The following is a 14,135-nucleotide window of genomic DNA, read 5'->3' on the forward strand; positions in this document are numbered from 1 at the left end:
GAAAAGAGGATGAAGATCTTTGGCTGTTACACTCATGAGAATTTTCCTGTATCCTTTAACCTCTTCATTTCACTGGTGCACACACTTACATGTCTCACAGGTGCTGCATTAAGTCTTCTTTCTTCCTAATGCTCTTAAAAATAGTTCATTATCATTATCCACACAGTCATTAGTATTTCTCAAGTTTTTCTTGTCATTAAAAACTTATTTTCCTTTTATAGATTGTAACGATCTATGAAATTCAGAATGTGCTATTTGTTGTTTCACATATTTTCTTCCTGACTTTTTTGACAATGTTGAAGACAACATCTCAGATAAGTTGATGATGACATTATGTGTCAAGATCCTGCAAACTAATTGTATGATTAATTAGATACAATTAATACCAGAAAACTGACAGTAGAAAAAGCCTTCCTCTGCATCTTTCCCAAAATTAATCTCCTATGAAGGCGGTGAGATATACTATATTAATAGACAATTCCGTTCTGACTTTTAAATCAAAATAACATTTAAACTTTTGTTATTGTCATTAATTCTGAATATAAATGGGAACAGATTTTTGAGAAATAATACTTCTTTATCCAATTTACTACCTTCATTTGTGTCTTTTTTTTTAATTTCTGGGTGTTTTTTTTTTAAATTATTCCATGGCTAGTTTAAGGCATATTTATTCTTTATATCCTTTTTATTCATGAACATAGTGTTATTCTACAAACTTTTCCATGCTGTTTCTGTTCCTTTTCATTAATTTGATTACATGTCAACAGAGAAAAAGGTCTACAAGGGACTTTGAAATGTCTTTCAACTCATTACACTGTGTCACTCCTCTATACCTTAATTTTACTAGAGATCACCAAAGCTGCAGATTCTGTTCCAAGGTTGTTCCTCTCTTGTTAAAAAAAAATTGACGAAAGTCTACCTTGATAATTCACAAGAACTCTGTTCTCTGGTTTGTGGGGTCTTTCAGTGAGATTTGGTGTGCACCAGAATAATCAATCATATGTGACTGGGACAATCTCAAGGCAAGGGCTGTGATGTATCTTTTACCAAGAACGACCAAGGGACAGCAACAATGAACTGATGTCCCATTTCCAGTTTATTATTAGCTATAATAACATTTGTTCACAGAGTTCTTTGAGATGTATTAATTAAATCTTCACCTTCAGTAAGACAATCCTGTTAATTCCAGGATATTGTTGAGCATATATTAGCAAATTCAAACATGTCTGTAATATACCATACAGATGCAAGAAGAGTGAACATTCGCATTTTTAAATGTAGGCAGCTCTTGCAAAGATCTTGACTGCTTTTTAGCTCTTTTTGTTCTCCACCTGCCTCCTGACTTGCTTGAAGGAAATCAGTCATATTTCTTCCCCTTTGAAAATGTCCTGGAGGTTACTTTAGGCCACGCTGCTTATAGTAAAGCACTTGCCTCATTTTCAGATCAACATTTGCTGTCTCTTGGGTGTCTTTTTGCTGCTCAATCAGCAAATGACACCGTTCAAAACACACACAAGACTTGGCTGGACCCCTGCTTTTGAGGAATTTAATTCATACTCAATTAATTGCTTACAGGTACATACATTCATTTCCAGACCTTTTCTTTATAATTATTGAGTTTGATTTGCCTCTAAAACTACTTTATTCTGATGCAATGGAAATTAGTTGCACAATGAAATCACACTTAGGTTTCCAAGACTATAACCAAAACGAAAATCAAGACCTTGAGGATTAATCATGAAGATAAGAACATTCAGGATTCTTTAATGTTATTTGTATTTCTGTTTTTGTTACTTTTACTATGCAGAAATAAACTCACACGTACGCACTCAAAAAAAGAAGGTGTTTTCAAACACTCCACTGGGATTAAGCAGCTGGGTGAGAGGTTTGTCATTGTGTTATGGTAGCAGTCTGAATCTGTTAGCAAGATTACCCTCCTCATGTTTAGCACAGTAGAAAAAATCCCTGCTTATGCAAATTAAAATAACAGTACAGAGTATCATGCATTACTAACATGTTATTATTGTAGCGATGTGAAGAAGTGGGAGCAAACTCCAGTGTGTGTGAAATCACTGTTTGGGAACAAATGGGAATGTTGTATATTTGCTTGTATAATTATAAAGCTTTTGTATTTCTCAAAAGGCAGGCAACAAAATATTTTCTATGTTTTCTTCTTTAATTAAAGCACAATTTGTTTATGACAAGGCTGCATTAAAGTTCTTTCACTCTATTATAACAGGAGACTGGCTCGCTCTACACTACTGCTTATCCCCTTGTTTGGAATTCACTACACGGTGTTTGCTTTTTCTCCTGAAAATGTCAGTAAGCGGGAGAGACTAGTGTTTGAATTGGGACTGGGATCTTTCCAGGTGATTATACAGTGAATTCTGCTTTTCTTAAAAAGAAATCTCTATTCATTGTAACTACTTTGTATGCACAGTTCTCAGACTGTGTGTTTTTTCATTGACGTGTATGTTTTGTATACTAGGATTTCAGTTTTGTTTGTTTGTTTGAACTCCAGCTACTACCTAGCATTTACTGAAGGATTTGAATTACATTAATTGTTTTTCTCTCCCATTTACCTAGGGTTTTGTTGTTGCTGTCCTCTATTGTTTCTTGAATGGGGAGGTAAGATTTTAATATTTAACCTCTCCCACCCACCATCACCATCCCATTTCTTTGTGGGAGTAACTGTGGTTCTAAACCTCCACTGTAACTCATCACCTACCATATTCTATAATATCTTCAGCTGAATCTCACAATGTCTCAGCAAAAGAAAGAGGATGTGCAATATCTTTATTAAACCAAAACTTTGGTCTTGCCAGAGATGATGGCTCAGATTAATGCTCCATAACACAGGTGGGGGCTATATTGGTCTCTGGTTATTCCATCCCAGGTGCAGGACTTGGCATCAGTCTTTGCTAAATTTCATAGAGTTCTTGCTATCCGATGCTTCCAGCCTGTTCAGTTCTCTCTGTATGGTGGTTCTCTCTTCTGACATGCCCACCTTACTACCCAGCTTGGTGTCATCAGCTAGCTTGGTAAGGGTACTTTCAATCCCATCATCCTGATCATTTCTGATGATGTTGAACGATGTGGGGTCCAGTATCAAGTCCTGGAGGACCCCAGCCAGTGACAGGCTGCCAGCCTAAGTAAAAACCATTCTTCACCACCCTCTGAGTGTTGCCTGTTAGCCAATTTCCTGTCCATCTTGCAGACCACCCACCCAATCTTTATCTTGCCAGCTTGTCTAGGAGAAGACTAAAGGAAAGACTGTCGTATATTTTGCTGAAGTCCAGGTAAACAACATCCACCGCTTTCCCCACATCAACAGGAAACATTATTTTGTTGTAGGAAATGACTAGGTTAGTCTGGTATGATTTGCCTCAGGTAAATGCTTACAGGCTTTTTGCAGTCACCTGGTTTGTCTGATGTATGATAATTTCTAGGATGTCTCATTTCATTATTTTCCCAAAGAATGAAAGAAGACAAATAGACTAGACTAGACCAGAATAAGTAGAGCAGAGCCTTTCTGAGGCCTTTCTTGTAGATTGGTACGACATTTGCCCTCTTCCAGTCATGAAGGATATTCCCTGATCTCTGTGATTTTTCCAGTATTATAGACAGTGCTTTGGATCCATGTCAATCACTTCTCTTAACACCTTGGGGCAGATGCCATCTGGATTCATAGATTCATGTGTGTTAAGTGTCTGCAAGGGGCCACAGGCCAGCCTACTTTTTGTTCGGCACGTGTTGTCATAGCTGCTTGATAGTTTGACCTGGGGTCGAGTTGCACCAGTAACAACAGAGTCAGAGAAAATATTGAGAACCTCTGCCTTGTCAGCATTATTAGTGACTAGTTTCCCTGTGCTGTTTAGCAATTGACCTGTCTTCTCTATGCTTCTCCTTACTCCTCACATATCTGAATACCCTTCCTTGAGGTTTTTTTGCTATTTTCAAATCAAGCTGAGCCTTAGTCCTCCTGACTGCATCTCTGCATACTTTAGTAATGTTCTTGTAGTCCTTGATGAGTATTTGACTGTCTTTCTATAACTAGTATGGTTTTCTTTTTTTGCTTCTAAACAAAAGTTTGTTGGTAAGACAACTGGTCTCTTGTTCTGCCTTTTTCCTTTCCCATTGTAGGGGATAGACTGTTCTTGTGCTTCCAGGAGGCTACACCCGAGTTTCCTTCCAGCACTCACAAACTTCTTTGCTCTCGGTAGATGCTTCCCATGAAATCACTCACAGTTGGGCTCTGAAAGTATTGAAATTTGGCTCTTCTAAAATCCAGGGTCTTTGTTCTACTGCTGGTCTTCAGTCTGCTCAGCAGTATCTAAAACTCCATAATGTTATGATCACTGCATCCAAGGCCACTATTGGTTCTTATGTTGTCAAATAAGTCTTGATCCAAAGGCATTCCACAGAATTTTTATGGTCTCTGTAACTCACTTTCATACACTCAAATCTTTGTTTTACATAAGGTGAAACTCCACCTCTTCTTCCCTTCCTGGAAGAGTTTGTAGACATCAATTTTGGTCTTCTAGTCATATGAATTTTCCCACCAAGTTTCTGTGTTTTCTATAATATAGCTGTCTGACTGGATATAGAACCCCAGATTCTCCTGTTTGCTGCCCAGACTACATGCATTGGTATACACAAACTTGAGGTGAGTGGAGTTAGGGTTCTTGCCTTTGAAGAGGATTGGGGGAGCATTCCTCACTGCCCTGTTAGATGAGCTCTTGTTACTTATGAACATGCAGATGTCACAGCTTTGGACACTATGCCCCAAGTTCATTTGTTTAAAGCAAATTCACTATGTCAACCAAACCAATATTGAAGATTCTCCCGCTTCTTCTTGGTAGGTGTATCCCATCTCTTCCAAAAAGGCTGTATTTATTGAAAAACATCCTATGATTTTAGAAAAAAATACCCTGGCAATAACACCAGCCACGAAGACAGATATAGATCTGCATGATACGTTGACTTCTGCCTGCACCCTTACCTCTGATTGGCAAGACAGAGATCACTTAAGCATCTGTCCCTTTCACTTGTGCCTTCAGGGGTTTAAAGTTCTGCTTGACCTTGCCCAAGCTTTGCTTTACCATGTCATTGACACCCACATGGAAAAGAAGTAGGGGGTAGTAATCTATACTTTTAAATAGTTGTGGTGATCTCTCTGTGACATCCTAGATCTTGGCTCCTGGCAAGCAGCAAAATTCACTTGACTGTATATCAGGCAGGCAGATGAGTGTCTCTATGTTGCAGCACAGTCACCCACCACACACACTTGCTGCTTCTTTTTGCAACTTTAACATGTGTTGCTGGTGCAGTTTCTCCCTGTGAATATTGCTCATTGGTTTTGTCCACTGAGAAGGCGTAATATGTGTTGTGGTTGTCTCCATTCTTCCCAGACTAGCCTGGCCACGTAGCTGATTCCTGTCTGCTGCAGAGTGCAGCCCTTATCTGGTCTCTACCGCCATGCTTCCAACAACTTTAAAGCATTGCCTAATAAACCCTGGAGACCTCAAGCTGCTTAGTTTTCTTGCAGAGCCACCAGCTAGCGTGGGTGACCATCAGAGCTGTAGCCTAAGCCTGCAGGTGAGCAGAGCAGACAGCAGCCCAACAAGTGTCAGAGTGTACAGCCCTGCCTGCCTCAACTGCCACACAAACTGCTGATGGTGCTCCCAACTGATACCATGTTCTGTTGCTGAAGTGTTCCCAATGCCCCGTTTGCCCTCCTAGCTGCTGGAACTCCCCAGGATTCAGTTATATGAGTCTTTCCATGACTTCACCTTGCGATGGAGGCAGCTGGCACCACCCAGCTGTTGCCCATTCTTCTCTCAAGACCTGTCACCTGCCACCTGGTTCCTATACACACACAGCCCATCAGTGTTGGATGCCCAGAAACCCCCTCAGACACCTCCTGGGTTCTTTCAAGCCTCACACTCCTCTCAGCACATGACAACTGCTGCTGCTAGTGTCACCTTCCCACATTCATTTTTTCTCATTCACTCATTCTGTTCTGCAACTTGAAATTCCTCTGCCTTTGTTTATCAGACTGAATACCTGAATTAATGGAAAAAATCTCCCATCTCAAAGTTGCTTTAAGAGGAGTATTTAGAGTTCATCCATTCTCTCCTCCACTGATACACATCTATTTCTCAACCCAACAGGAGAAGGCTTCTCCTAAAATCACCTTTAGTTCTTTTCAAGGAGGCTGAGACCATTTATTTCTACCAGTTTTAGTGCAGTATATGTTCTATGCCTGTTTGCATATACCATACAATATCTGGTCTCTAGTACAAAAAGTCTGTAACTCCTTCATCGAAGTGATTTCTTCTCAGATAATCATAACAATCCCCAAGTTCATCAAACAAACTTACAGGTCACCTTTGCTCATGGTCTTAGTAAAGGTGACTGTTAGAGAACTCACAGATTTATTAAAGCATTTCTCACAGCTAAGTCCCAAGTAGCTCAGGAGGTGAGTTCTGGCTCACACCTTGCTGGACACACATTTCAGCAGCTGGCATTACTGGATATTCACCTCTCTCACCTACAGCTGCTGCTTCATTTATTACCTTCCATGAATGCTAAAAGAATAGCCAGATGGTCTTGGCTAAGCACCTTCTAAGCTAACACGCATGGTGTGTTGGATTTCCTGTAACCCCCTGGAGGGAGTGGAGTGGTGATTCTCAGCCAAATTAATGCAAGCAGATTAATTAAAACCATTTTCTACCTCAAGATATTAGAGAATATCTTGCACCTCCACTAAATTAAGAAAGGTATATTACACTGTTACAGATGTAAACACTATTTTCTTTTTATAGAGATAGTATACCTCCATTTTCTGTCTATTCTATAACTACCTATACCTTAAACAAAATAGAAATTTAGAAGTATTGGAAGGAGAATGTAAGTTTCCTGGTTGGATTTTTCCTCCCTGTAGCTCATGCCCACGCAGTCGAAGAGCTTGTTTAGCATTTTGGCATATGCTGATCCATTTTGATGACTGTATTAGTCCAGGAAGATCTAGCACTGACTGTTAAAGACAAGAAGAACATCTTTGATACAGCACTTCATTGGAGACTGGAAAAATATATTGGGAAAATATATCTACATACTTCCTTGTTCTTACGCTATTTCGTTCAGAAATATGCTACAGGTTACTGTCAGGAATGAGTGACAGATGAATAAATGTTGGTCTGAGCTAGTATGATTGTTCTTATGTTAAATCCTTACTCTCTTATGTACATATGTGCACATGTGCACACATAGCAGGATTACCGGGAAATTAGTGATAAGTGAAAAGTAGAGAAGCTATTGAATGATTTACTTATTTTCTAGTTGAACATCTGACCATTGATCAGTTTACTCTTGGTGAATCACTAGGGATGCCCACAAAAAAAACCTCAAGGGAAAGAAAGATGTCGAGATATATATAAAATCAAGAGCTGTTGTCTGCTTAGAGGTCATCTGAAGGCAGGAGGCAAAGTTTTCAGTAGACATGCACCCATTAATGGCAGATGAGAGACCAGCTGTCTGCACGGACAGCTTATTCTTATTTCATTACTGACCAGTACCTTTCAGTTGCTGGTTTATTTGGCTCCTTGTTGTCTATTTGATACCGGCCATTGATGAAAACAGGATACTTTTTCCAAGAAGATAACTCAATAACCATGTTTGGGTCAGTGTTGAACAGGTCTTCTATGCACTTCTGGGATGATGCTAAATTATCTGAAGTCAGAGACACAAACCCTGGACCACTGCATGCCTGGACCTCTTTCAGACATGGAGAAGTCACTTCAGATTTTGCTGAAATTAAAAGTTTAATAGTAGACCAAAAATAGTTATGTAAATTTTTTTTTTCTAATCTTGATAAATTGTCAGCATGTCCTCAAGCAGCTAAGTACATAAAAAATGACCTTTTGAAGTTTCTCCCTAAAGGTGCAATCAGAAATAAAGAGAAAATGGAGGAGCTGGAAAGTCAACCGGTATTTTGCTGTGGATTTCAAACATCGTCATCCTTCTCTAGCGAGCAGCGGAGTGAACGGGGGGACACAACTCTCCATTCTGAGCAAGAGCAGCTCTCAGATTCGGATGTCCAGCATAAATGCGGAGAACCTAGCGACATGAGCAGCTAAGGAGAACCGATCAATCCAAAAGCAAACCAAAAATGCTCCCTTTCAAAAGAAAAAAATAAATCATAATTTTGGTGGTGGTATAGGCCTCCCTTTCCTTTCCTTTCCTTTCCTTTCCTTTCCTTTCCTTTCCTTTCCTTTCCTTTCCTTTCCTTTCCTTTCCTTTCCTTTCCTTTCCTTTCCTTTCCTTTCCTTTCCTTTCCTTTCCTTTCCTTTCCTTTCCTTTCCTTTCCTTTCCTTTCCTTTCCTTTCCTTTCCTTTCCTTTCCTTTCCTTTCCTTTCCTTTCCTTTCCTTTCCTTTCCTTTCCTTTCCTTTCCTTTCCTTTCCTTTCCTTTCCTTTCCTTTCCTTTCCTTTCCTTTCCTTTCCTTTCCTTTCCTTTCCTTTCCTTTCCTTTCCTTTCCTTTCCTTTCCTTTCCTTTCCTTTCCTTTCCTTTCCTTTCCTTTCCTTTCCTTTCCTTTCCTTTCCTTTCCTTTCCTTTCCTTTCCTTTCCTTTCTCATAATTTTGGTGGTTGTATAGGCCTCCCTTTCCTTTCCTTTCCTTTCCTTCCCTTCCCTTTCCCTTTCCTTTCCCTTTCCTTTCCCTTTCCTTTCCCTTTCCTTTCCCTTTCCTTCATATTTCCAGAGGTGAAAAAGCAAAGGAAATGTGTATATATATCTTTTTAACAATCACTGTAAATATCCAACTGTACTCAAGGCCATTAATGGAAAAATGTTTAAAAGATAATTAAGAGGCCAAGCCCACCCACTCAATAATTTGCATTTCAGAGCATCTGCAAGTAATCCGTTGTCCGTCAAAATAACAAGTGATTGCTGTGCAGTTGTGATCCTTGGTTGCCAAACTGATACTAATCTGTGAATGGACATGGACATGACCGTTGTTTTCAAATTAGTTTCCACTTCTGTCTGGATTTGCCTCTTTTTTTTCTTTTTTTTTTTTCTTCCTAGTCCAACGTATCTTAGCCTGTACCTGTCTTTTGGCATGTGAATTTTTGCAGTGTCTTTTCAGTCTTACGATGGAGCTAACAGGCTTGTGTCAATGAAAACCAGCTGATTCAGGAAGAACTCCAGAAAATTAAGTTTGTGGCTGGATTTAGTCAGATGTTCCCAGTGCACTTAAGAAAAGCGCTGTGCTTAAGCAAAGCTACAGAGCTATCATCAGTCAGTGCGGAGACTCCAGGCAAGAGCCATGGGATCAGCTGTATTTTTCTGTACTGAAGGGACACTCTTGAGAATGCTTTATGTTCTAGCTAAGCTGTGAATTTTCTAAAAGGGCCATACAGTTGAGATATATCTATATTTTTGGCATTGACCAATTGATCGATAGATGGATCGATTGGATTCTTTGAATAATAAAAATAACTGTCCCTTCCCTCCCACCTTAAGAGCGAAAGTAAGTTCTAGGACGGCCTTTCCCTCCAGATAACCTTCTGCATCTGTGTAAAAACATGGCGTGGTTTTAGGTAGCGCTGTCTCACAGAATGTGGTGCCTTTGCAACCTGGTTGACTGCTGAGTGAGACTCTTCCCTGCCAGAGAAAGAGGCACGGCAAGGATCTGACACGATCATCTTGGAAGGTAAAAGTCATCTGCATTTGGTGAGCAACTAAACTGAACAATAAGATGATATGGAAGGAAGTGATAAAGACTTTGGATGACTTCCCACACCTGGAAGTTTTCTCTCCCTTTGGATGTTCTGTTTGTTTAAACACCAATGGTCTTACTGCTTTTCTTTGAATGGAACTAAAATGTTCTCTCAACCTTTGCCTTGTAGGAAAAGCCACGACTGGTACATATCTACTTCAGTCAAATGTTGATGATGTCAATTCTTAGAAGTCTTTATACAGTGCATAAAGGCTTTGAGGACCATTCTAACCCTCACTTCATTTGGGATTTATGAACTGATATATATATATACACAAATATATAAATATGTGCGTCTATGTATGCATATATTAAAAAAAAAAAAAGAAAATGACATTTTAAATGTGAAGTTTTGAACTGAGAGTAATAGTAACCAGGAAATTCAAAACTCAGGCTTGTTCTTTGGTATTAGTTGACTACAAAAAAAAAAAAAAGTGAAAGACAGAATTTTAGCATCATCTGAGTGTGAGCTTTTAATTTCACTGGTTTTTGTTAGCTTGGGTAAAAAAAAAATTAATGTCATTTTAAGCATAGATTTTTAAAAATGATGCTGGTTTCCTTATTTCTAAAAGAAAAAAAAAAAGGTCTCAGAAAGTTGTGAAAGTAATATTAATTACATAATTTAGCACTTACGTAGTGCTTTAGGGGTCATTATGTTCTCTCAGTTGTGGCAGTGTAAATGAATGTAAAATTAATTTGAAACAGAGAGAAATGTCAAGATTGACTTCATATTTGTACAGGATCATGCCCTTATGAGATGCCTCCACCCCTTCCAGGTGAGATCTACCCTTGCACAGGAGACCAGCAAAAAAGTTTAAAACATGTTATACTATCTTAAGTGGTAGTTAAATGATCCAGACATCTTCTTTTTCAAGTCTTCAGCACTGGTTCACTGCTCCAAGAACAAGATTTTTTCCCTCTATCAGACTCTGCAAAAGTCACTGCAGTATTTTTAACTGATAGATTGGAGCTTCCCCTCTCGTTACATGCTGCTAAAAGCTATGTTAGAAATTTTCCTAGGCAACCACACACTTTGCAGTCCAGAAAGACATGGGAGGTGAGGAAAGTCCGATCTATCAGGTAAATGCATACTTAGATATTTTTGAAAACGAAATTATCTAATGTTAGATGAACAGATAACATATAGTTTTGTGTTTTCTGCAGTATGTGCTTTCATAAGGTGTTACATTGACAAAACGTTAAGAGTATTGCTTAAAAAAATCAAAAAGTATATTTTACTTGAATGGCTAGTAGCCAAGTTTCAAGCATTAATAAATCAGAACTTTTGACAAAAAGGTGCTGAAGAACTGCCCCCAGCTGGAGACATTTTGCCATGTTTCAATCCAGAGAAAGAAGGTGTTCGGAATTTTTTTTCTTATTTTGTTTCCCTTTTTGTTGTTGTTGAGGCTTTGGATTCTGTTGTTTTCCTGGCTATCCTACAGTGCTCTGCAATTTGAGTTGGTGGATCTCAGTCCAGTGCCTCGTGGACAAACGTTCACATCACCAAAACCACCCTCCAACCATGCACACTGGAGACCAGGTCCTCAGCTAAATTAAAAACTTGTACAGAAAACTTATCTTTAGAAAAAAGCCACTTCATTCCAGCTTGGGATTTGGCCTCAGCACATTCTTATTGCTATTATTTTTTAACAGTCTCAGTAAAGAGGCCAGGGACTGAATAGTCATGAAAACTTCGACTTGCTCCTTAGATTCCTAGAGCCAATGCTCAGGAGCAAGACAAGTTGGAGGGTGGTGGAGGGGAAATTTCTGCTGTTGCAGCCAGTCCCTGTGTTACTTGTCCAATGGGCAGATTGAAATCTTTGGTACCTTTCACCAGCACTGAATTTACTAGAAGAAATGGTATCTTGGCATATTTAATACACAATATATTATACACGCAACCCCATTCTATGATGATATTTTTATGGAAAGCATTGACACACTTGCAAAGGTGGCTTTCCTTAGTCACTCCAACTTTCTCAGTGTTACTGGAAAGATCATACTTCAGGTGTATATAGTTATCTAAAGCAGTCTCTGATGCCATCGCACAAATTAGCTCTCAAGTAATCTTTACGTTGAATGTATGCTGAAGATGCTGGACATGCATGGCCACCATTCACAGTGGCTGTCATCTCCATTACTTTCAGGATGGAAGAAACCAAGAGGAGGTTTCCTTCTAACTGTATGTAAATACCAGTTGAGTGTTACAGTGTTTTGTTTGATTTTACACTGTGAAATATATTTTGGAGCTAGAAAGTCTATGTTATTAAAAACAAGACATAATTAAAAGAAAAACAAGTGTGCAGTGCTCCTTGAGCCACTTTTTTCCACCATGTCCATAATGTATTTCTTGTCTAAATTTATTTTGCTTTTGTAAATGTACAAAATCTTCCTGTGATGCAGCTTTTGTGAGTACTGTATCTAACCACTGTTTGATTATTGACTTCTTGATGTGGAGTGCTGGTACTACAGGACCATTAACACCCAAAATGAAAACTGCAACCTATATTTCAAAGTACGAGGGTTTTTTCATTGCTGTATTGTGACCTCGCCTCCCATTACTTTCATCTACAGTTTGTATATCTGGAACAGAGAGCCCAGGAAATGAAAATGAAGTGCTTAGTTGTGGGATTTTTTTATTTCACAGAAGAAAAATACTCAAGTTCCTCTGCCTCATTTAAGTATTTCTATGTGAAAAACAGATGTTAAAATGGGGTAATGGGAAAAGGGAGAGACATGAAGGCAGCTGAGTCCAGTGAAATGCTAAAGAAAGGTACAGTTTGGAAGTTAAATTTGGACACTGTCTCTGGTGTCTAGCTCTTTTCCAGCAGCTGTCCATCATTGCACCTACAGATCTGTGTCTTGTAACTGCATGGCTAAGAAACAACCAGAAGTGAGCAGGAAGTGACCATGCTGATAATTTGGGATTACATTTGTAAACATGATTCTCCCTAGACTCTCTCCATTGACAATGGTAAGCGTGAGATACCTTCCAGAAAGTAATGCAGAGCAGTTCACAGAGTCATAAATTCTGTAGCCCAGGTTGGAAGGGACCTTGAACAATCATCTGATCCAACCTTTCACAAGAAAGAGAGCATGGATGAGATTATCTAGCAACCTTTCTAACTGCATCTTGAAAACCTCCACTGATGGGGACTCTACCACATCCCTGAGGAAGTTGTTCCAGTGAATTATTGTTCTCACTGTAAAATATTTATTTCTTATATTGAGATGAAACCTCTTCTGGTGCAGCTTGCATCTGTTCCCTTTGTATTCTCCATGTGGGTCCCTGTGAAGAGACAGCCTCCATCCTCTCTGTGGCCACACTTTTAGTAGTGGAATACAGTGAGGAGGTCCTCCATGAACCTTCTCTTCTCCAGGGATAAAAGACCTAACTCCTTCTGTCTTTTCTAATTGAGAAGGTTGTTCATCCCCTTGATTACCTTCATGGCCCTCCTTTTGACCCTTTCCAGGCTGGCTCCATCTTTCTTGAATTGTGCAGACAAGAACTGGACACAGTAGAGTGTTTAATAGACTCCTGTTCAAAACCTGACCTAGGAGGATCTGTTTCTCTTCAGCAGCGATGAAAAGATTAGGTGCCATAATTTACTCTGTCCATGTCATTTTGTAAAATTTGTGGCTTTTCATAGTATTGTCATACCAATGATGGATGAAACTCTGCTTCTGCATAGCATGATTGCTTCTGCGCTTGCGTATGAAAGGTTCTGCAGGACATCTGGTTAACTGAAAGATTCAGGGTTTGGGTTTTTCATGTTTTGTGGGGTTTTTTCCATGAGGCCCATGGACAAAAAAAAACACCTAAAAATATGCAAAGCAAAAATGATCAAGGAAAAAACATATTTAGCATAGTTAGAACTGCTGTCCTCTGATCCTCAGGTGTTGCAGAGCAACAAGTGCCATAAGGACACTTAATCTGAAGAAAACTCTGTAATTGCCATTATTTTCATATCATATTACTCCCACTCCTAAGATGATAAAATCTCCTGTAAAAGTTCAGTCGCCTTTTCTTTTTCTCACCTCTTCCCACTGGAAAGTTATTGTAAAACTTCACTTTTCTGAGAGTTAGAAACATCTTTTCTGAACTCCAAATTAAAATAGCTCCTGGCTCACTTATGCTCCTTGTCATGCTAATCTTGCCTCCAGTGCCTTTCTCCCTTCCTAAAATATGAACAGCTTTATTTCAGATAAATTCTACAGATCAGGCAGCTGAAAGATAAGCCTAAAAATAATCATGCTATTAAGCTGCATTTGTTTCAGCTCTAATCTTAATTTGGGCAGCAAAAGCAATGCAAAGAAGCAAGTACAGATATATGCAGATCCATTGAGATCAGCAG

The 14,135-nt window shown here is 39.1% G+C and overlaps 1 protein-coding gene across 1 annotated transcript in view; it reads left to right on the top strand.

Moving 5' to 3' along the window:
• ADCYAP1R1 (adenylate cyclase activating polypeptide 1 (pituitary) receptor type I) overlaps window positions 1-8,133 on the top strand; it is a 36,879-nt gene extending 28,746 nt beyond the window's left edge. Inside the window, exons 6-8 of the mRNA XM_009875415.1 lie at window positions 2,240-2,369; window positions 2,587-2,628; window positions 7,945-8,133. Of these exons, the coding sequence (XP_009873717.1) occupies window positions 2,240-2,369; window positions 2,587-2,628; window positions 7,945-8,133 (361 nt within the window). The remainder of the gene's footprint in view (window positions 1-2,239; window positions 2,370-2,586; window positions 2,629-7,944) is intronic.
• Window positions 8,134-14,135: the final 6,002 nt, after the last annotated feature.

This window comes from Apaloderma vittatum, unplaced genomic scaffold (genome assembly GCF_000703405.1).
Source record: "Apaloderma vittatum isolate BGI_N311 unplaced genomic scaffold, ASM70340v1 scaffold100, whole genome shotgun sequence".
Lineage (NCBI taxonomy): Eukaryota > Metazoa > Chordata > Aves > Trogoniformes > Trogonidae > Apaloderma > Apaloderma vittatum.